This window comes from Bos mutus, chromosome 11 (assembly GCF_027580195.1).
Source record: "Bos mutus isolate GX-2022 chromosome 11, NWIPB_WYAK_1.1, whole genome shotgun sequence".
NCBI classification, from domain to species: Eukaryota; Metazoa; Chordata; class Mammalia; order Artiodactyla; family Bovidae; genus Bos; species Bos mutus.
Window position 1 is genome coordinate 9,107,596 of NC_091627.1, and position 23,886 is coordinate 9,131,481.

Sequence of the window (23,886 nt, forward strand, 5' to 3'; positions counted from 1 at the left end):
GGTAGAGACCACCCCCCACCCAAAGGATGGGGGGTTGCTAAAAACTGTCTTTAATCAGGCAAGTGAAAACACCAGAGCTGTGTCGTAGGACGATCACTCCATGAATGAACAGCATGAGAAAGGGAGTGAGATGAGAAGCAAGGGAACCACTAGAAGATGATGATGTTATCAGGTTATAAATCAGAGGACCTGGCTTACAGGGATGGTGGTCTCTGCCAGTCTATTTGAAAACAGTCAAAGAAAAGTTGAAAATAATAATAAAAGCAGCAGCAGCAGCTAATACTTATCTAGCCCTTACTGTGTGCCAGGCATAGTTCGAAACATTTAACCCTCACCATAAGAGGCAGGTCCAAGGCTGGCTGAGCCTGGGAGTCTGATTCAAGAGTCTACACTCCTAACCTCCACAGGACACTACCCCTCATTTCTTGGTCATGTGGGCTGAGAGCCAAGAGCTACCTACCTGAAGTACAGGCTAAGGTGACATTTTCTCATAGGGACTTTTTCTACCTGTGTTCCCTTGGGGCTCCCCCAGGCTGGTCCGAGATTTTCCACTGGGGGACACTTGCTGGCTCTCTGATTCCTGTGAGTAGCTGAGTTCCAGCCCGCCATAAGCGGGCATCAGAACCCTTGCCCCCTGACAGCTGGCAAGGTCTCCATCCAGTAAGCTCTCTGCGCTCTGCCCCCTGCGCTGACTCAGAGCATTCTCTGTTTCTAGCACATGGTGACTTCCCTTTCCTGGCTTCTGGCTCAGCATTGCTTCTTGGTTTATAATTTAGTTTATTTGTATGTGTGTTTGCAGCAGGTGATTGGGAGAGAAGAAAGGGCTTACTGCTCATCTGCCCAGTCTACCATATTGCCTCAAAGTCCAAACAGGTCCACTCAGAAAGCCTGGAACTAACCAGCACTTTCTGGAACCAGACTTTGATTTCAGACACGCCAGTGGTGAGCTGTCAGACAAACACGCGAGAAGAGGGCTCGTGGAGCCGGTGTGGGAACGTGGGTGTAGGGCTAGAGAGAGGGGCTGGGATGAGTGTGAGGAGGCAGCCCCCACAGGGGCAAGATGGGGCTTTCCAAGCTGGGAAGACCCCATGGGACAGGACTTGGATCAGGAAAGGTGAGAGCTGGGCCAGAGCCCCCCCAGACACTTACAGCCCGTGGGTGAGAGGGACAAAAGTGGTCAGGGAGGAGCCAGCTGTCAGAATGCGGTGGGGGTAGGGGTGGGGAAGGGAATAAGCTGCGTGAAGAGAGATGTTTCAGGAAGGGGGTGACAGATGTTGTGGCAAAGTGAAGGCAGACGAGGGTGCAGACATCAGCAGAACTCCTGAGAATGGAGACGAGGGGAGGGACCGGTGATGAGTCATCAAGGGATGTCCTCTCCTCCCCCACCTCACCTCCCCCCTGAGCCATGGCTCAGGAAAGCCTGGGATAGCCTTGCCCATCATGATGTCCTCCACAGTATCCAAGGGGGCACTCCATCAGACACAGAGGGGAGAGGCACCTCCCGCATGAAAGATGAAAATCTGAAATACACGAATGCCACCACCCATCCACCTTCCTGGGAAACCCGCTTAACGACCCTGCACCCCCAGATGCCTGAAGTGAGAGTCCGGCTCCCAGGCGGGTCCCCTCCAGACCACTGCCTTGCAGACCAGGCCTCCTGACCCATCGGCTGTGACTTCCTCCCGGCCAAGTTCTTCAGTTTTCATTTTGCTGCTGCAGATGGGTCAGACTCTCTGGATCAATTCAGTAGGAAAGAGCGAATCACGATAGGAACGTGTACAGAGCAAGCAGTGTGTGTGTGTGTGTGTGTGTGTGTGTGTGTGTGAATCACAATAGAACATGTACACAGCAAGCAGAATGTGTGTGTGTAGCTCATGACTGTAATTAAAGAGTGACTCACCCATACTCCGGGAATTCCATACCCTCAGGTCTCTCCTGTCTAAGTCCAGCTCCTCTTGGGACCACTCTGATCTGAGAAAAGGTCTCACCCTCGTCCCAGCTGTTGTTGCTATTGTTCAGTCGCTCAGTCGTGTCTGACTCTTTGAGACCCCATGGACTGCAGCATGCCAGGCTTCCCTGTCCTCTAGACAGACCCCTGTCCCGTGGGGTCTCCCTGGCTTGGAGAGCCCCATCTATCTTCTCCTCCATGCCCCAGTGGTGGCCGCCTCCTTGAGCTCATCCCAATCTCTCTCTAGCCCTAGACCTGAGTTCCCAGCTGCTCAGGCCTCAAACCTAGGAACCACTCTCCAGGCCCCTCCTTGCTTCATCTCTGACATCCCATCCTTCACAAATCCCGCCACCTCTGTCTTCAGAATCCCTCCTCTCTCACTTTCCTTCTCTCCCATGCACTGCCACTGCCCCAGTTTAGCCAGCACTGGCTCACTCCTGGATTCTGCCCTAACGCCCTAACCCAGCCTCATTTCCACTCTTGCCCCCCTGCACCTCCTCTGCAATCTGCCTTTCACAGAGTGCACACATGCTCAGTTGCTTCAGTCATGTCCAACTCTTTGCAACCCTACGTACTGTAGCCCACCAGGGTCCTCTGTCCATGGGATTCTCTGGGCAAGAACACTGGAGTGTGCTGCCATGCCTTCCTCCAGGGGATCTTCCCAACCAGGGATAGAACCCGAGTCTCTTAACCACCCCCTGCATTGACAGGTGGGTTCTCTACCACTAGTGTCACGTGGGAAGCCACAGAGTTGAAACGTTAATTTTAAAAAACAAAACACAAAAAGCAGCTGTGAACCAGATCGTGTCTGTCTCCTGTATGAACTTCTCTCCAGGCTGAGCCCCTCCCCAGCGGCCCTGCAGCCCGCCCACAGTATGCTCACAGCGTCCCCTAGGCCCACTGTGCTCCGGCCACACTGGCTGTGGAGTTTCTTCCACCGCGATCTCTGTGCTGGCTGCGCCCACTTCTTGGCGCGGCTGGCTCCCTCTTGTCACTCAGGTCTGAGAGAGGCATTCCCTGGACACTCAGTTGATTCCTACCGATCCTCCTCTTTGGGTCTTCAGCATCACTTTTATTCCCATCTGACAGCTCTTGGTTCATTACTTCATGCATTCAGCACACATTTATTGATCACTTCCCGCATGTGCTTCAGTTCACTTCAGTTGCTCAGTCGTGTCCGACTCTTTGCAACCCCATGAATCACAGCACACCAGGCCTCCCTGTCCATCACCAACTCCCGGAGTTCACTCAGACTCACGTCCATCGAGTCAGTGATGCCATCCAGCCATCTCATCCTCTGTGGTCCCCTTCTCCTCCTGCCCCCAACCCCTCCCAGTATCAGGGTCTTTTCCAATGAGTCAACTCTTCGCATGAGGTGGCCAAAGTACTGGAGTTTCAGCTTTAGCATCATTCCTTCCAAAGAAATCCCAGGGCTGATCTCCTTCAGAATGGACTGGTTGGATCTCCTTGCAGTCCAAGGGACTCTCAAGAGTCTTCTCCAACACCACAGTTCAAAAGCATCAATTCTTCAGCACTCGGCTTTCTTCATAGTCCAACTCTCACATCCATACATAGGCAGTATCTCCCTTGGATAACATAAAAGCCCATGAGACAGGGGCTTTGACCATAGCCTAAGGGCCTGGCATGGAGCGGGAAAGGGAGAGTTTGATAAATACTTGATTTGCAGAAATGAATAAGAGCCATATGGTACGTGTGCTCAGGAAATCAGAGCTGGCTGATAGGACTTCTTGCTTAGGTCTCGTGGCTTTGAGGCCGCTGATATTCCAAAGTGGGCCTAGCACTGGGATAAATCAAACCCTGTCTGCACTTTCCCAGGCCAGCAGAAGGTGACTCTGTCCCTGTTGGCACAACCAACCAGCATTTATGAAGGGCCTGGTATGTGTGGGCCTGCGCGCAAGGTCAGCCTCCGTCTTGTCACAGACCACCAAGCCACTGGTGCTCAGCAGCCAGGCCGACAGGCTGCCCTGCCCACCCAGTAATGACCAGCTGGCCCTCACTGAAGGCTGTCCATGGGGAAATCAAGTGGCAGGTCTCTTCTCACACCTGTAACCCCCTTCCACCCAGGTTTCCCAGATAGCCAGGGTTTTAGGGCAACCCAGGGACAGCACTCAGGGAGCTGGTCACACCCTGTCGCCAGGGCCAGTGTGCCAATCTCACATCTCCAGCCTCACTTCCCGGGCAGCATGGGTGCCCACTCTTCCTTGCCCTGTGCCTGGCCTGACTCCAACATCAAGTTCTATCACAGACAGGTCATCCGGCAAACGGACAAGGATGTGGACGAGTGTCCCATGAGGCAGAGCTGTGCTGTGCTGGCGCTGGCTCTCACCAGCTCCGTGATCTTGGGCAGGTCACAGGAAGCCTCAGCTTCCGTCTCTGCACAATGAAGCCTGTTAAAGCGCTGACCTTGGGGCTCATACAGCTGGTGTGTCTGCTCCCCCTGCCCTGTGGGCCCATGTGTTCTCACCAGTCCCATATCAAGGGACAGGTGCGGGGAAGGGAAACAGCAGTTTCGGGGCAATTTCAATGGCTAATCTCATTAGCAGGAAAAGAAGTAGCAAAAGAAGGATGCAAATGAACACAACAAATGCATAGAAGTCAAACGACCCACTGTAAACTCAGCTGGGCACTGGGGATACAGAGCAAATATCCAACTTCATCAAGAAGGAAGGCAGTCAAAGAGGGAGGCCGGCCTGTGGGCAGCACTGCAGAACAGACGCCCCATGTTCTCCGTCCCGACAGGTGGAGAGAGTGTCAGGAATACTGTGGCATCGCCAACTCCACTGGGCTGGGGGTGGATACGGATGAAGGAGAAAGATGGCGTGTTTGGCCCACTTCCCAAATGCCCTGCACCAGCCGCTGTCCTTGGACTAACAAGACAGGTGGGCGAAAGGGGAGAGAATGGTCTGAAACAAAGGCTGAACAGCGGGTTTGCCCAGAGCAAACAGCTCCCCACACGTGGCCTTGGAGATGTTGTACTGTGATCCACCCCAAGTGGATCAGCTCCTCTCTCCCCAACACAACTGCTGGCGGCTGCTATATTTATCTCCTAGGAAGCTGCATCTCCCTCTCTTTTACCCTGGTAAGCAGCCCTGTGTAACCAAGAAAACAGTCCTGGTCCTCAGTCCTTAGGAAGCCATGGGGAGATTTCTCAGAAAAATAACAGCTGTTGCTGCCCTGGGTCCCTGTTCTCCGGTGACACACAAACTCAGCTTCCTGGCCTGTCCCTAGCTCCCACCAGCTAGATGCCCACTGAGAGGTCAAAGTCAGGGCCAATTCCAGGCGATTGCGGGGGAGTAGGCAGCTGAAGCCATGGACTAACCAAGGAGTAAGTAACCAAACGGAGAAGGCAATGGCACCCCACTCCAGTACTCTTGCCTGGAAAAATCCCATGGACGGAGGAGCCTGGTGGGCTGCAGTCCACGGGGTCGCTAAGAGTCGGACACGACTGAGCGACTTCTTTCACTTCTCACTTTCATGCATTGGAGAAGGAAATGGCAACCCACTCCAGTGTTCTTGCCTGGAGAATCCCAGTGACGGGGGAGCCTGGTGGGCTGCCGTCTATGGGGTCGCACAGAGTCGGACGAGACTGAGGCGATTTAGCAGCAGCAGCAGCAGCAAGTGACCAAAAGGCGGCCTTCAAGGCCTGGCTGCAGCTCCCTGCCTCACTGGCGTGTCTCCTCCCTGGGGCCCTCTGACTTCCCTTCCCCAGATCAAGGGACAAGCAGGGAGAAGGAAAACAGCTCTTTCCTGGCAACATTTCCCGAGCTAATCTCATTACCAGAAATGAATGGCAAAAGAAGGATGAACCCCAGAGGCTGTGGCCTAGCCAGTAGCAGCGGCAGCCAGAACAGAGGCTCCATGGCCTGGGGTAGCACCAACAGTCTGCTTATCTCATCTTCCAGGGTCCTATCGGAGCGCTGCGGATGAAGGGGACAAGAAAACAGGACCCCTCTCTTGTTCTGAGTGCCAAGAGGCCGTGGGTGCTGTCTTTCCTGCTGAGCTCCGTGGGGTGTGTTGGGGAAGCACGGAGACTCTGGAACAGACGGTTGAGTTTGGTTTCTGCTCTGCCTTCAGGCCAGGGAACCCTGCGTGTCCTCCCACCGCCCTGCGCCTCCGTCTCCTCATCTGTAACTGAGAACACTGACAGCAGTGGCAGCCTCGACAGGGAGCTGTCAAGAGGAAATGAGTTAATACAGGGAAAGCTTTTAGGGCAGCACTGGGCAGATCTGTAAGGAAGAACAGCTGACCCCTGTGGCCTGGAAGGGAGTTAGGTGAGGAAGCTCAGGTTTTCAAATGGGTCCTGGGTGGATATTTCATTCCTGGCTCCCTGGGGAGCTGTGGGAGATTTGTTTTCATACCCAGCCGTGATGACTGGCCACCGTGGCACAGGGCTCTGTCGAGCCACAGCGATCGGTCCTGGGGGCTGCTCTGGCCTGACGCTGCCACCATCCAGGGCTGGGCACGGCATCTGGGGAGAACGCTGGTCAAAGCTCCATGGACGGGCCCTGCCCATTCATGACTGGGTGGCATCTCTGTGCTGGAGCCACCCTGGTCCCTCGTGCGCTGACCCCCTGCTGCTCTCACTGACTGTGCCACTTACAGGGGCCACCGAGAGTCCCTGTGTTACTGACAGTGAGCTCTGTGCACCGTGAGAATCATCATTCCTTCTTCAGGGCCCACACATAGCTCCCAGCAGTCCAAGAAACAATAGCAGCACCTAAATGATGGAAAATTCATTTGAGAAAGAATCTCCAAGCAACTTTTGAAAAAAGTCTCAGGGCTCAGATGCACTCGGGGAAATCACAGGGCTGGCAGCAACCACAGAGACCAGTGGCTTCCAAACTTGCTTCTAACCTCCAAAGCCATTGCTCAACTCAAGTTCACCCAGAAGCCCAAGACGTAAAACTGATATAGCCGAGCCGCTCTGGCAGGAATCGTGCCCAGGCGGCCTGCTGGACTCCCTCCCGCCTCTGCCCCAGGCCCTGCTGGCCCTGAGGCAGCTCCAAGGAGCCCCTGGGCTCCCCGAAGCACTGATGGAACACCACAGATTCAGGCCAAGCTCTCTGAGTAGACACAAGGAGACGAGACCCACAGAATCACTCTGCACAGATGGTGCCTGAACACAGACCTGGTTTTCTGATTCCGGGCTAACACCTCTCGTTCCACTTTGCTGTGGCTTCATCTATGGAAAATTGCAATTTAAAGAAACAAGGCTCACTTCTGATCACCTACAACATAATCCCTAAGTATTTTATAGGCCCCTGAACCAGCCAAGTCTGAAACAGAGCCCAGCCCCGCAGGCTGGCAGAGAGAAGTTCGGAAATGAGCTACAGAGGCACAGCTGATGGTTCCATACACTTTCCTTCAGTTCTGTGGGACATAAATAGGTCTTGAAAGGCTGGGGCTGTGTGGCCGTGAGAGACCCAGACCAGGAGTTGAGGCCCCGGACTAGAAGGTGAGACCCCAGACTAGGAGGTGAGACCCCGGACCAGGTGGGCCAGGAGGTGAATGCTAATGAGAGGTGGAGAGCCATGACTTCCCCCCTGTCAGGCATGGTGCCAAGCTCGGGAGGATAAAGAGGCCTGAGATATTTTTAAAGTATTTTTACAGCAGAAAAACTTTCCTACAGACTCAATTATATAACGATCAGACTCCACCTCTGAGCTGAAATTATCCATGGCCTTCAGGAAAAAAAAAATCATTTTTCCCTACATGAAGGTCACAGGTTTCTCCAGAGAAACTCTTGAGATGTACAGTCAGCAGCCCTGGGGCAATTGCAAACCATCAGCCCGGAGGACTTCCCCAGGGCAGTTTGGGGCCAGGGGAGCAAACATCACGCCACTGACCCCACCATCATATGTGATGCTGTCAGGTCCAGGAGGGGCCACTCTAGGGGCCCTTCTGACCCCAGCCACACCAGCATCCTCACAGCTTCCCTGTCCCAGAACTGGGTCGAGGTCATTGAAGGGGAGAGTGTGGCCACGGGACACAATTAACCCACAGTCATCCTGTGTTGGTGGCAAACAGCAGACCGAGAAAGGCTTCTGGGCCTCAGGAATGGAGAACCTCACCCAAGAAATGACAGCCCAGACGGAAGGAACAGTCTTAGGGAGATTAACTTACAGCCCAGGTTTTCGTCAGCCTGAAGATGGGTGCGCTCTGCAATGCTGACACCACAGACATGAGAGAATGAAGGTTGTTGAGTTCTAGAAGTTTCTGGGGGGAAAAAAAAGATATGGAATTGATTACTCTGCTGCTATAAACAACAGAACAAAAACATGCTGAAGTGTTACCAAATGCTGTCATATTTATGAAATTCAATTACATTTAAAAATATCTCATGTAGAAAATATAGTTCTAGGAAGTTCATAGGAACCATATGCTCTTTTTCTTTCAAATTGTCAAAAGGTGAGTGTGCATCTGAAACATGTGCCAAATTGCATAAGCTGACTAGTCTGGCTGCTGGACAGAAACGTGGCCTGGATGAGGTTTGATAGTGTCCTTCCTGCTCCTTTTTTAGATGAATCTCAACTGTCCCAGCAGGCTTCTGTAAACTGGAACCCCCGCTGTGCCAACAATATCAGCGTGGGTCTTCTGTGATCACCTTCACACCCGGCATGAGGGAGGCTGAGGAGAGATGCTATCAATCTGCTGGGAACACGCAGCTCTGGCTTCCCAGACACGGACCATGCTCCCCTGAGTCAGACCCCAAATGAGTGAGAACATTTGGATTTAATACCATCTCAGACAAGTTCCTCACCACGAGAGTGAGGGTAAGCGCAGAAAAATGTAATTGCTCTGCTCTTGGTTCTACGCTGGGGAAAAACCTGCGATCAGGACCTGGGCTCCGCTTCTCACTCTCGGGAGTCAGTGAAGGCTGTGTAGCCGGCTGGCTCCATGGGACCGAGAGGTCTGGGGCCAACTCCGGTTCCCACTACAGGTGTGTCCTTTGGCAAGTTACCTACGCCTTCTGAGCCTCCACGTCTTCAGACTTAAAACGAGGAGCCTCTGCTGCATGGGCTGTGCATGTAACCTGCTTGACCAGAACCCCCAACCTGTGTTCCCACAGCAGCCTGTACATCTCCTCAGCGCCCTGGGAACACACAGGTGGGGGTTTCTACCTCCTAGACTTGGGAGCATGGTCAGGAAAGACATACTAGAGGGAGCGGCACCAGGGCTTGGAAGCACCCACGACAAGTGACGAGGAAGGGGTAGGGGTTGGGGCCAAGTCTTCCTGACGGAGAACGGGCAGCCCACACTGCACTGTATGCTGTTCCTGATGCCAGGTTCTGGTCAAGCAGAACTTGCCAAAGGACACACCTATAAGGGAGAAATCCCTGGGTAGGAAGAGCTGTGAGGACCAGGCATAGTCCTCCTCACATATTTGCTCATTTACTAGGTCCTGCTCTGTGCTGTCCTAGGCCCGAGGGCTGTGATGTTAGCTCCCACTTCACCCCTGCTCTCAGACAACACACGGTCCCGGGTGAGAGAGGGGCAGATGAGAGTGGATTCTCATCAGGGGTGAAGTGGGCTGTACCATCACAGCCCTCGGGCCTAGGACAGCACAGAGCAGGACCTAGTAAATGAGCAAATACGTGAGGAGGACTATGCCTGGTTCTCACAGCTGTTCCTACCCAGGGATTTCTCCCTTACCGCACTAGTGACTGCTGCATTTCACACATCTGTAACACTCCCTAACTGCTTCCTGTGGGTAATAATAGATCCTCTGAGGGAGCTTTTCATCCTTTGTATCTGAATTGCTGTGCTTGTCACAGGATTCCTTTCAGAGCTGAAGGTCCTCTGGGAGATTATCTAATCCACTCCTTTCATTGCATAGATGGAAAACCAAGGCCCAGAGAAAGGAGAGGCTCACACCAGACACACCCGGGGCACACAGCGTCAGCACGATGGTCCGCCATCGGGAAATGGCAGAGCTTAAGGAGGAATCGTTGCGGGCTCCTCAGGTGGGGACTGTAAACTTTCAAACTGAAAGCACCAGGTGGGCTGGAACTCTGTCCCACTTTCTCTCGTGGCCCAGCAAGAACTCATCGACAGCAACAAGTACCACTAAGCCCAGCGCGGTTCCAGGTACTTCAGGACATAAAAGTGTCTGTGCCCCTGCATACTTACAGCCGGACGCACTTAACCTTGCTGTGAAGAACAGAGACATGCTCCGACTGACTCTGAGGGCCTCGGCATGGACACCCACCTCTCTAAGCCTCCCCTTCCTCCTCTGGAAATGGGATGATAATAATGTGAGTGTCAAATGCAATTATTTCTGTACAGCAGCCTCTATGGGGCCTGGCCAGAGAGGGGCTGCATATAAGTGAGCTGGCCTAGCACCCGCCTGGGAAGACAGCAGCACACACAGGAAGCAGGCAGTGAGCCACACAGAATGATGTTCTGCTGAGGCAGGCAAGCCCTGTGGTCAGGGGTGGTGGACTGGGAGGAGCTGGCAGGACCGTGTTAAGTGATGAGTGTGGTCCAGGAAGGCCCATGGGATCGCATCCTGGGCTGGCAGAGATGAAGGAAGAGGAGGGGAAATGTGGGGTGGAGACGTGAGCCTGGTGCCCAGACACTGGCCAGGACTGATCCCATCTGAGCAGGGTCGGGAGGTGGGAGTGGGGCAGAGAGGTCATCAGGCCAGGCCTTGAGCGCAGGATGGGGTGCGGTGAGTTCTGCTGACTGGGGACAAATTGTGCAGGATGTGATGGTATCACAACCACTGATGCTGAGAGCCACCAGCACTGCCTGGATATGAATAGGAGGGGAACAGATCCCAGGGGTAGCCCTTGGTGTCACAGGGAGAGTCTGTGAAAGGCCAGCTTATAAAGGGTGGTTGGCTGCCAAAATCACAGGGCAGAGGGCACCTGCCTGTGCGCACACAGGGGCTGGGAGGCCACGCAGGCGGTCAGGCTGGTCCTGCAGCTGTCTCTGCCTGGGGAAGTCAGGTCACTGCCGCTGGTCTGAACCCTGCCCCGCAGGTCCAGAGCGAACTAGCTCCCGAAGTACCAAGGAAACACATTTCTGAGACAAAAAGAGATAGGACAGGAAGGAAAGAAGTAATAACAAAACAGCTTACCTTGGCTATTTTCACAAAATGGCTCAGGATTTCTGCCCTTATTTTTAAAGTCTGTGCTGTTAGAATTTCTCGTACAACCCAAAAACTGACCTGGAGAGTCAAACACAGACACACACACACACACACACACCAAAAACGTTGTTAAATGACAGGCCACCCAATTTGCCCTGCCTACCACTTCTGTGGGACTTCCAGGAGGTGGGGAGAACACACCCTAGGGCTGAGGAGGTTCAGGGTCTCTCTATGACATCCAACCCTGCAGGGGCCGGTGGAGGGGGGGCGTCGTTGTTGTCAGCACCAGCTCTCCAACACACACAGCGATGCTGAGAGCAGAAAGTATGTCCATCCTCGTCCAGGGGACCTCCTGGGCCTGCATGACACATGGGTCTCCCTGAAGGAGGTGAAGGGAATTTTGAGATGAAACAGACAGGATTCTTGCTCAGGAGGAACAATGGATGGGTGGATGGATGGATGGATGGATGGTTGGATGGATGAATGGACAAATGGCAGACAAAGGGATATGCATGCTGGCAGTACCATCCATGAGATCCACATTCCCAGCCAGACCCAAGGCAAGAAGGACTCAGCTGTATACGAACAATTGTAACCAATTTAATTTTCCAGAAGAGGTTTGCCTAATTATTTATGTGATACAAAAGCATCTCTCAAAGTTCCGTAAAGCAATGCAGTTTAAAGGACACATTTTTCTGCAGACAGCATATGCCAAAAGGATATACTGGTACTTTTGCTTCAGAATATCATTCACATTTGACCATCCCCGAGGCCCTGAATCCTCTGGTGGGAAAAAGAAAGTCATCCACCAGTGTCTAGTTGACTCAATGAAACAGGAGGCCTTTCATGCCAAGAAACACTGGGCAGTGGTTTGTCTTCCTGTTTACGTTTCACGACTATAAGAACAGTTTTTTTGTGAAACCTGGATGCCCAAGAGAGCAACAACAGCACCGCAAAGAAAGGAGAGATGGACAGAGTGCAGGGGATGCATGGAATGAAAACTAGGCATCTAAAACCTCTACACTGTACAAAGAATCAAATAGGAATACTCCAGAGTTAACAAGGCGTGTTTACTGCTGCGACCACATGCCTTCTCTTTACTGAAATACTGTTAACTTTTCAGTGAGAAAACAAGAAAGGATTAACCAAGAATCAGAATTTGGTTTCTTATATTAAGCAGGAATATTATAGAAAAGTTTTCTCTCCGTAATCATCTGTGGTTGCCCCCAGGACATGCCTGGGTTTCCATAGAATCATTTTTTCCAAGGAACTGCCTAAAATTAAGTTCAGACTCAAATGTTTACTAGCCGGTTACGGAAGAAAGATTTTCTTGATACTAAATGATATGCCCATAAACCTTATATTTTAATACATGCATACTTTTATGCCACATAAATCTCAAGTATGATCGTTTATATGTAGAATTTAATAGATGCTTATGTGCCAAAAAATTACACATATTTAATTACAGAATATGGCAGAGCTGGCTCTGATCTGCAGCACATGGTGTGCAGAGGCAACTCTGGATCAGCTCAGTTCAGCAGACTTTCACAAAGCCCTTACTATGTGCTCCAGGCACTGTGAGTCCCAGACCTGTCTGCCCTTGCCTGACACAGAGGATACCGGAGGAGGCAGGATCCTCCAGAAGTCACTGTGTTAAAAGGCAGCTGGTGGCTGTGGCCATTAAGACGTTCAGACCAAGTGAACTGGAGTGTGCAGAAGGCAATGACAGAAGGCAGCTTCCTAGAGAAGGTCGACCTTGAGAGATCGGCAGACCTTCGGCAGGTAAGGAGACCAGGGAGAGCTGAGTGGGCCAACAGGACTGGTGTTGTAGGTGCCCCATGGTGGGGGGTTGGGGGGGTAGGGGTGGGGGTGGGTAGGAGGGAAGCTGAAGCTAGAAGGGAAGGGAAGCGAGGGCCAGACTGCCGGGGTCAGGAGCAACAAGGGGACACTGTGCTGCATGGGCAGAGTTCCAGAGGCTTCTGAGCACAGGGATGACAGCCTAGACCCTTTTGTAGGGGCAGGGACCCCCATCAGGAAACTGATATGAGGGTCTAAATGAGAGATGGCAGGTTCGAGCTAGGGCCATGCTGCAGGAGATGGGGGGAAGAAGTGAAAGAGAAGGGCATTTCAAAGGGAGAATCAGCATAGTTTTAAACTGTTATAATTCTGTTTTTAACTACAAAATTTAAGAGAAGCTTAATGCAGAAAACAAAGGAACAGAGATAAGCACAAAAGACAGAAGCCATTTGCAAGATCGTTCTCACATACAGACCCCCTGTTATAAACACTGTGATATGTGTCCTGTCATGTCACAGAACATATGTCCTTCTAGTCATAGAACCTGTTTCTCTTTTTCAGTTAAACTGGTATATATTAATCATACTATCACAAGGGTGTTTATAAGCAAATAAGACTATCAAGGACTTTCCTGGTGGTCCAGTGGTTAAGAATTCACCTGCCAATGCAGAGGACACAGGTTCGATCCCTGGTCTGGGAAGATACCACATGCCATTGGCAACTAAGCCCGGGCACCACAACTGCCAAGACAGCGTGCCCTAGGCCTGTGCTCCACAAGAGAAGCCATCACGATGAGAAGCCTGCTCGCTGCAACCTGAGAGAGCCTGGGCGCAGCAAGGAAGACCCAGCACAGCCAAAGATAAATAAGGACATCACATTTTTAAAAATGCAAAATAAATGAAGAAAAAGAATATTGACTCTTTTTTTAGTAGCTGCCAAGTGATTCATCTCAGGGCTGTCTCATCTCTAAGGAACCTCGTACTGCTGGGTAGCTTATTTCGAATTCTTTTGCTGTGATAGACAGACACACACACACACACACATATATATATATAATTATACATATATCTTTATACATTTTTAATGAAGATCTGAGGATAAATTCTTTCAAGGTGGGGTGAATTAAAATATGTGTACCTTTTTTCAGAAGTATGTATTAAAAAAACTTGGCCTCCACAAGGTTTATTTTGTTGATCCATCAAAGTTGAAGCAGAGTTGTGTTCCCTTACACGAGCCAAGATCAGTTATTACGGTTCTTTTTTTTTCTTTACTAACATAATGGACAAACTAACATCTTATTGCCCGTATTCTGCATTTCTTTCATGATTTCTCAGTTAACATTTTTTTTTTCTTGCACTTTTTTTCTCAGCTTTTTGTTGCAAACATTTATCAGCCATTTGTACTATCTGCCTGTGAACTATGTGCTCTGGTCCTCCAGCCACCTTTCTATCGGGACACCTGTCCTCTAACTCTTGGTTAGTAAAAGGTCTCTTATATCAAAGTGAATGCATCACCCCTTTGTGAGTCATACAGTGTGCCAAGAGTGTGGAGAAACTGGTGCTCTTATACGCTGTTTGGGAGGGAGGTTATAAAACTTAAAGGGCCATTTTGAAGAACAACTTGAACATGTCTCTCAAGCCGTTAAAGTTATAATCTCCCTAGAATATTTATCTTACAAAAATATAGAAATGTAAAGGGATATGTGCTTTCCAGTTCTCCGAAGCACTGTTTATAAAGCAAAGGAACAGGCCCACCAACAGGGAGTAGGTTGCATAAGTAACACCATCACCTCACACTTTGGAAGAAAGTTGTCATGGAAGGAAAGAGACAGTTTATCTACAAGGATTATTTGGAATTCTTCTGCATAGGAGGTTTGTCTAGTCACCTCCATTTATTTATTCCATCATTTGTTTAAAGGGACTCATGAATACTTATTTTATACTTTTGGGTTATGATACTATGTTATTTATTTTATAACTATGTTATTTATTTCATACTCAAAGCCATTGCAGCTTCAGCTACTGACAGCTGGCTTTGACATGCCCTCAGCACTGGTTGGTTGGTTTGAGCACTTTTTTACTCTCTGCAACTACAAGATGTTACGGGACTTTCCTGGTGGTCCAGTGGTGAGGAATCCGCCTGCCAATGCAGGGGACATGGGGTCTGGGAAGATCCCACGTGCTGCGGGGCAACAAAGCCTGTGCACCACAATTAGAAAATAGTCCCCGCTCATGGCAACTAAAGAAAGCCAGAGCACAGCAACAAAGACCCAACACAGCCAAAATTAATTAACTAACTAATTAATTAACTTTAAAAAATGCTACAGGTTCATCCTGTACATTTCTTGTCCCAGTCTGAAACCAGCCATTTCTCCAAGGAGCCTTGGTTCCTTTTATTAGATAATGGAATTAGAAACCAAAATCTGGGAGCATATACGCTTGAGCTACTGAGATATCACTGTTACTAGGTCCTCTCAGATGGCAGAGCAAGGAGGTGTGTGTGTGTGTGTGTGTGTGTGTGTGTGCCTGTGCACGTACTAACTCTTGTATATACACATGCCTATAAACATTTCTATATCTAACCATCTGTATCTATACTAAACTAAATGAGCACACACTAATGTCTCCAACTCTAATCCATCACCATATGGATCATTCTAGCCTTCTCCTCCTGTTTGCCTGTAACTTCCCACTCCAGCAGGTGGGAGAAACCGGGTTCCCGCCATCTGCCACCCAATTCCTTAACTGTTCAGTTCCAGTGTCCACGCATAATGGCTTCAGAATTGTTGCCCATCCCCATTTGGGAAACACCTTTACTAGAGTGTAAGACTACATACAGGTCCTTTCATCTTTAGTCTCTCAGGCTCCCTTCAATTCCAGAGTTTCTTAGGATTGCACCTTCTCCCCTCACCCTTCTCATCGTGGTTGTTTCATACATTTATAATCCAGTGAGGCTCATGCGCTATGTTCTACATTCCATCCTGCTGCTGCTGCTGCTGCGTCGCTTCAGTCGTGTCCAACTCTGTGCGACCCCATAGGCGGCAGCCCGCCAGGCTCCCCCGTCCCTGGGATTCTCCAGGCAAGAACACTGGAGTGGGTACCTACATTCCATCCTAGGACCCCTCAATCTCCACAATGAGTTTTCTAAAATCTGCGTACACTGAGGTTTACTGTTAGTGCTGTCAAGTTCTATGTGTCTCCACAAATGCACAGCAGCGTGTACCCAACACATGGCATCGTACAGAGCAGTTTCCACCCTAAAAATCCCCCTGCTCTTCACTTACTCAACCCTCTCCCCTGCTCACGCCTCTGGCAAACACAGATCTGCTTACCATCTCTACAGTTTTACCTTTTGCAGAATTTTTTTCAACATTTTCCCGAACTTTTTTTTAAAAAAATGGGGTAGGTAATCACATTTATGTTGCTTTCTTAGACTACTTTTCTTTCTTTTTTTGGCCACATCGGGCTACTTGCAAGATGTTAGTTCCTGTGCCCTTGGCAACGAAAGCACAAAGTCCTAACCACTGGACCTCCAGGGAATTCCCCAGGCTGGCTTCTTTCACCTTGTAATATGTATTTAAGATTCCTCCATGACTTTCTATGACTTGAGAGTGTATTCTTTCCTTTTTTTTTTTGAATGAATACTATTTATTCCATTGTATGAATTTACCAATCTGTCTATGCTTTAACCTACTGAGGGACATCTTAGTTACTTTCAGTGTCTGACCATTACAAACAAAGCTGCTATAAACAACTGTGTGTATCTGCGTGTATGTGTACAGGTAGACTCAAGATTCCAAATAAACGGGATAAATATCGAAGAATGCGATTTCTGGGCTGTACCATTTTTTCATTCCCACCAGCAGCAAATGCGAGTGTATATTGCTCCAAATACTTGCCGAGAATTGGTATTGCCAGGTTTGGTGTAGGTTTTTGTTTGTTGTTTTTTTGGCTTGGAGGATTTTTTTCTTTTTGTATTTTAGGCATTCTAAAAGGTTGTAGTGTTTTGCATTTTCCCAATGGCAAATAACGCTGAGCATCTTTTCATATGTGTATATGCCTTTGGTATATCTTCTTTGGTAAAGTATTTATTCAGATCTTTCGCCCTTTTTTTAATTGGCTTGCTTTCTTATTGTTGAGTTTTAAGAATATAGTTTGGATTCAACTCTTATTAGATGTGTGTTTCATGAATATTTTCCCCAGGCTGTGCTTTGTCTTTTAATTCTCCTAACTGTGTCTTTTGCAAAATATAAGATTTTAATTTTAATAAAGCCCAGCTTACCAATTCTTTTCTTTCATGGACTGAGCTTTGATGTTATATCTAATAACTCATCACCAACAGTCATGTAGATTTTCTCCTATGTTTTCTCCTAAGTCTTATAGTTCTGTGTCTTACATTTAGGTCTATGGTCAATTTTTATTTCATTTTTACGGAAGGCCTAAAGTCTTGCAGGTTCATTTTTTCAAACACACAAAAGTACTTCCAACCGTTTCAGTACTATTTGTTCAAGAAATTACCCTTTCTCCACTAACTGCCCTCATGCATTTGTCAAAGGTCAGTTGCCTATATTTGTCTGGGTCTAGTTCTGGGCTCTCTATTCTATCGACCTAGGTATCTATTCTTTTGCCAGTACCATACTGTCTCAATTACTATAGCTTTACAATCAGTCCTGAAATCAAGCAGAGTGAGTCCTCCAACTTTGTTCTTTTTCTGGTTATTCTAAGGCTTTAGCCTTTCCATATAACCTTTAGAATCAGCTTGTTGGTATTTATGAAATAGTCTCAGGAGATGGGGGTTCAATCACTGGGTTGGGAAGATCCCCTGGAGGAGGGCATGACAACCCACTCCAGGATTTTTGCCTGGAGAATACTGTGGACAGAGAAGCCTGGCGGGCTACAGTCCATGGGGTCACAAAGTGTTGGACATGACTGAGCACCTGAGCACGGCACACAGCACATGAAATAGCTTGCTGGGATTAAAAAAAAATAAGTTTATTTATTTATTTACTGCTGGCTGTGCTGGGCCTTTGGTGCCGCTCGGGCTTTTCTCTAGTTGTGGCAAGCAGGGGCTACTCTCTAGTTGCAGTGCGTGGGCTTCTTTTTGTGGGGGCCTCTCTCATTGCAGAGCACCATCTCTAAGGCATGCAGGCTCAGTAGCTGTGGCTCCTGGGCTTCAGAGCACAGGCTCAATAGCTGTAGCTCACGGGCTTAATTGCTCCGTGGCCTGTGGGATCTTCCCAGATCAAGGATGAAACCTGTGTCTCCTGTGTTGGCAGGTGGATTCTTAAGCACTGAGTCACCAGGGAAGCCCAGCTTGCTGGGATTTTGACTGGAGTTGAATTGAGTCTACAGATCAAGAAAATGGAACAAGTCTACGGAACAAGCTGAAATCTTAATAACGTGTCTTCTAATATATGAAGACAGAATATCTATTTCAATCTACTTTGACTTCATTAGGGTTTTATAGTTTTTCACATATAGAACCTGTACGTACTTTGTTAGAGTTATACCTAAGTATTCCTTGTGTGTGTGTGTGCACACACTACTGTAAATGGTGGTGTTATTTTTTAATTTCAAATTCCAATTCCTCATTGCTGGTACACAGAGACGTTTTTATATTGATTCTGTGCCCTGAATCCTTGGTATACTCACTTATGGTTCCAGAAGTTTTAAAAATAGATGTCTTTGGGATTTTCTGCACAAACAATCATGTCATCCTTTTAAAAATATTTTTATTTACCTATTTTGGTTGCGTGGGGTCTTAGTTCCAGCACAGATCGTCCACTGTGGTGCAAGGGCTCAACAGTTGCAGCATGTGGGCTTAGGTGCTCCAAGGCATGTGGGATTTTAGTGCCCTGACTAGGTACCCTGCGTTGCGAGGTGGGCTTTACCACTGGACCTCCAGGGAAGGCCTAATCATGTCATCTTTGAATAAAGGCAGTTTTAGTCTTCCTTTTCAGTCTGAGTATCTTTTTATTCCCTTGTCTTACTGCACTAGCAAGGACTTCCAGTTTGATGTTAAATGGCAATGGTGAAAGAGCACGTCCAGTCTTAAAGGAAAGCATCGAGCGTCTTAACGTTAAGTATGATGTCAGCTGTAGGGTTTTCCGTAGATGTGTTTTATCAAGTTGAGGAAGTTGCCCCTCTATTTCTAATTTGCTGAGAGTTTCTTTGTAGTATGAATGCATGCTGAATTTTGTCAAATGCTTTTTTTGGGTCAACTGATAAGATGTTATGCTTTTTCTTCTTTAGCCTGTTAATGCAGTGGATTACATTAATTCATTTTCAACTGCTGAATCAGTCCATGCACACATGGAATAAATGCCTCTTGGTCACGGTGCTAGTAAGCTTGTAAAACACATAAGCTATTACGATCACGATTACTGTTTTGGTGGTAGAGCTAGCACTGGAGTTAAGGCACTGGGGACTAAGATATCCTCTGGGAATTTTCACAGCAGTATTAGAAGTGAATAAAGCAGAACAGTTATGAACACAAAGAGCTTTAGCTAATCAACCACAAATGAAAACAATCAAAGCATAAAGTAAAGAAAAATCCAGGTTTTAGAATGCTATCTTTTCTTACAAGAAAGTGACTTTTGCTCCAAATTTCTCAATAAGCCCACTCATGGTTTCCTTAGAAACCTGGAGTAAGATGGGAAAGCAGAGGTCCCAGCCTCTCCCTGCTCCCACCACTAGATTTCTGGCGCTGCAATAAAACACTGTCTGGTCTCTGCCTGAGCCTCCATGGGCAGGGAACCACCCTGTATCAGGAGAAAGCAACCGCCTACCCACTTCTATCCCCTGCTCCCTGCACTTACTGATTAGGCCCCATAGGTTCTATTCAGTCCGTTTCCCCATAAGAACCCCTCAATTACCTGAAAACCTTAATTACCTCCTCTCCAAGTCTTCACATTCCTAGATCCTTCCTCTGATCCTTGTATAACATGCTTTCTTTCCCCTCACCCTCCGACCCTCTGATCACTGTGACATCCCAGTCTTCACGTGGGGCACCGAGGTCCAGGCATAACTGTCTAGGAGTGGTTGGATAAAGCATAGTAAAGTGGGATTATCACACACCTATCAGAACTGAGCCATTCTAGTTTAAACTTTTAATTTAAATTTCTTAAAAAACGACAATACCAATTACTGGCAAGAATATGACGCAACACAAGCTTCCCTTCATTGCTGATGGGAATGCAAAATGGCACAGACAGGATCCAGTAACTACTCCTAGGTATTCACCCAGTTTATCTGAAGTCTTATGTCCACACACCAAAAAAAACAACATGCAAATGTTTATAGCAGTTTTATTCATAATTATAAAAAACTGGAAGTCCTTTGATAGATGAATGGATAGACAAACTGGTAAATCCAAACACTGAATAGTACTTACTTAAAAAAAAAAAAGCCATCAAGCTATAAAAATACATGAATGAATCTTAAATGCATGTGGCTAAGTGAAAAGACAGTCTGAAAAGGCTACATATATATGCGTCCCCTTTTTTTTCAGAGTCTGGAAAAGTGAAGCTTTAGAGATAGCAGGTAGATCAGCATCTGGACCACCACCTTCCTCTCCATAGCAAATCCTGCCTTATTCTTTGGGCAACTTCAATATCACCTAAGACCATCACCTTGAGACCATGGCCTCAAGGTCACATTATCATTTCGGCAGCTATTACCACCCACCACTCCAGTCACCTCCTTCTCCTAATTACCAAGGACTGCCCTGCATCAGAGACCTGAAGTTCCAGTCTCGGGCCATAACCTTTAACCCTTCTAGTCCTTACTTTCTCCTTGAGTCCACCCCCAGCCCTGTGCCCACCCTTCCCTCTCGCCAGACTCTGGAGTCCCTGGAAACCCTTCCCTTCTTAAAAGCAGACAGATCCTCTATCATTTGTCACTTCAGTCCCTTGCCCTAGGGTCCTTCAAAAAGAATCTGCTTTGCTAATTGTGGATGGATCCAACCACTTACCTTCCTGTGCCCCTTTCTTTTGGCTGCCAAGTGCAACTAGAATAAAACCATCCACCCTCATGCCCTGGGGTCACTTTAAAAGCCACAATCTCTATTTTATCTGGTCCACTGGCTCTACCCATGAGTCTTTCTATATTTCCAGGGTCAGTTTTCTCTTTTCCCTGGGTGGTTTTTTCAAGCTTTCCCCAGCTCCCTCAAGCTTCCCTGCTGTGTCCCCAGCTTCACCTCCAATTCCATGAGGAAAGAGGAGCCACGAACCTCCTCGCACCACACCTACAAGCAGACCTGTGTCTGTATCTTTCCTTTCTGCAGACTCGCCTTTTACAACGCAGGGTGCCCAGGTCCCGGCCTCTCCCACCTCTGCTGGAACTTCACTTCATTACGTATACCTGCTCTCTTCTCATCTTTAATTTTTCCTGGCCTACTGGCTCCCTTCATTCAAAATAAGAACATCCCCAAAGCTCTTTCCGCTGAAAAGAAAAAAGGACTATTACTACCTCCCTGAACGTCTTCAGTCCCTGCAGCCACTCCTCATCTTTCTTGTTGGGAGCATCGCCTACATCTGCTCTCTCCATTCCCTCACACCTCCTATGGCTCAGCCTGCTACAGCCCAGCTTCTATTTCACATCCCCACAAAACAGCTCCTGCTGAGCTCACCACCGCCGTGCTGCTAAGACTTTCTTTCCAGTCCTTTTAACTGACCCATTCTGTAGCATCCCCATATCCTTGAGACCCTGATTTCCAAACACCACTTTTTCTGGGGGATCTTCTCATCCCCGGGCTGCTCATTCTCAGCCCCCTCTCCTCTGCCCTTCCCACTCTCACAGGGACTTCTCTTGCTCCCAGGGTGATCCCATCCACTCCTGTGCTTCGGATGCGGCTGATTCAATACCTGCATCTCCATGCTGAATCTTTCCCCTGACTCCCAGACGCAAACATCTGATACCTGCTGCACAGCTGAACTCACACATCCAAACCCTTCTCATCTCCTCCCTCACAGCTGCTCCTCCTCTGTGCTTACTATCTCAAAGAGAGATGCTGCCAAGGACCAAAGGGGCCCTCCTTGCACCTCCCTGTCATCTCCCTCCACGTCTCATCAATCACCAAGAGCTACCACTTGGTCTCAATATTCTGTTGAGTCCGGCCACTTCACATCTCTATTCTTCACCTGGATGAATGGGACAGACTCCAATCCAGTCTCCTGGCCTCCCTTCCTACTGCCCACACCTCTCCTCTGGTTTTCCCATCCTAATGCTGATTCTCCTGGACTGTCAGCCCCTCCATTACTTCTGTCTCCTCAGCTAGACTGTGAGCAAGGGCTACATCTAGTTTACTATTGACCACCCTGGACCAAAGACAGAGCCTGGGACATGCTCAGTCAATACCTATTAAATAAATAAATGAATGTAACTAGAAGCAATGAGCCTCAAATGAAAGTGGGTTTATACAATGAGGAAAGAACAGTTGTTTGGAAGTAGCTTTTGGAAGGGAAAATGCTAACACTGCCTCCCAGCTCTGTGATAAATGAGGTCTGGAAGAACCAGGGGGATCTACTGGAGTCATGTTCAGAAAAATAGGGGAGGCCTTTCAACAGAGAAACTCACCAGCTATGTGACTTTGAGCAAGTTATTTCACTTTCCAGAACCTCAGCTTTCTCATTCATAAAATGGGTTTAAAATATCAGCCTCAGTGGGCTTTGTGAAAACAGAATCAAATGCAGGTTAAATGCTCAGTACAGTGTCTAACTCAGGTGAGTTGAGCCGAAGTGTTCAATAAACATTTTTTTTAAGAGTCTTGATTAAAGCCAAGGAGGAGTGGGAACATTCAGGGGTTAGGCTAATGACGGGAGTTGGGGGCAGGGGGGAAGCGGGCAGTTAGAAGAGTGATGGGGTATCAGCAGGAAAGCTCCGAGCAGGATGGAAGAGTGCAAGAGGGAAGAGGGTCTGTGGGGGCCCTGCCATCGCTCTCAGCCACTTCCTGCCCGAGCACCGACTTTCCTGGAGGAACTGCCGGTCCTCCAGTCTCACTCCCTGCCTCCACCGGAAGGCCTGCTTCTGAGACTTGGCCAGCCAGGGCCTCCTGTTTCCTGTCAGGGCCATGAGGTCAGGGTGCACAGCAGAGGATCCAAACCACGGCCATCAACCCGGAGTCTCCAGTCCAGGACATGGAGTGGAAGAGGGGCAGGTCTTTGCTGCGGGAGTTGCCCTCACAGGGAGCTGCCGGGAACCAGAGAGGAGGAAGCTGCTTGTGGGGAGCCGGCGCAGAGGAAAGCGGGACCTCCAGGTGGAGACGGCAGTACCGCCTGAGGCCCCCCGGAAATACGTTAAGTCTAACCTCTCCCTGGATTTGTTCCGTGAGCCAGTAGGGGTTTCCGTCATTAGGAACTATGTGTATATATCAGTCCTGAGTAGAGTGAAAGCCACCCTCCCGGGCAAAGCGTTGAGAACCTCTGCCCTGTCCAGTCCCTACTAATATGTAAGGATCTTATGACCCACACTTGGACTTGTCCAGGCCTTAGAACAAGTTAGCAGCAGAGACTAGACTGGAACCAAGTTCTCCCAATTCCCTGTCCATTTCTTCCAAATTCTTCATCTTCAGGACACAATCCCCACCCTACCACCAGCACTTGGGCCCAAAACTAACCTTCCTTTCAGCTTGTAGCTCCCATGACGCTGCTGCTGCTGCTAAGTCGCTTCAGTCGTGTCCGACTCTGTGTGACCCCACAGACGGCAGCCCACCAGGCTCCCCTGTCCCTGGGATTCTCCAGGCAAGAACACTGGAGTGGGTTGCCCTGTCCTTCTCCAATGCATGAAAGTGAAAAGTCAAAGTGAAGTCGCTTAGTCGTGTCCGACTCTTCGTGACCTCATGGACTGCAGCCTACCAGGCTCCTCCGTCTGTGGGATTTTCCAGGCAAGAGTACTGGAGTGGGGTGCCATTGCATTCTCCGCCCATGATGGTACCACCTGTTTTAAAGCTAATTTGATTTGTTTACTGTGTGTCAGGTGCTGAGCTAAACCTTTTACATCCATGATTCTCATCTGATCTTCAAAAA

The 23,886-nt window shown here is 48.9% G+C and overlaps 1 protein-coding gene across 9 annotated transcripts in view; it reads right to left on the reverse strand.

Moving 5' to 3' along the window:
- The window catches only part of RALGPS1 (Ral GEF with PH domain and SH3 binding motif 1), a 302,552-nt gene that overhangs the window by 172,516 nt on the left and 106,150 nt on the right, over positions 1 to 23,886 (reverse strand). For 7 of the 9 annotated variants that reach the window (XM_070378968.1, XM_070378974.1, XM_070378973.1 and 4 more), the window contains exons 7-8: positions 11,052 to 11,141; positions 8,093 to 8,185 (exon numbers count right to left, since the gene is read on the reverse strand). In XM_070378968.1, coding sequence (XP_070235069.1) covers positions 8,093 to 8,185; positions 11,052 to 11,141 — 183 coding nt within the window. The remainder of the gene's footprint in view (positions 1 to 8,092; positions 8,186 to 11,051; positions 11,142 to 23,886) is intronic. The other 2 variants (XM_070378975.1, XM_070378972.1) reach the window with 1 other exon arrangement.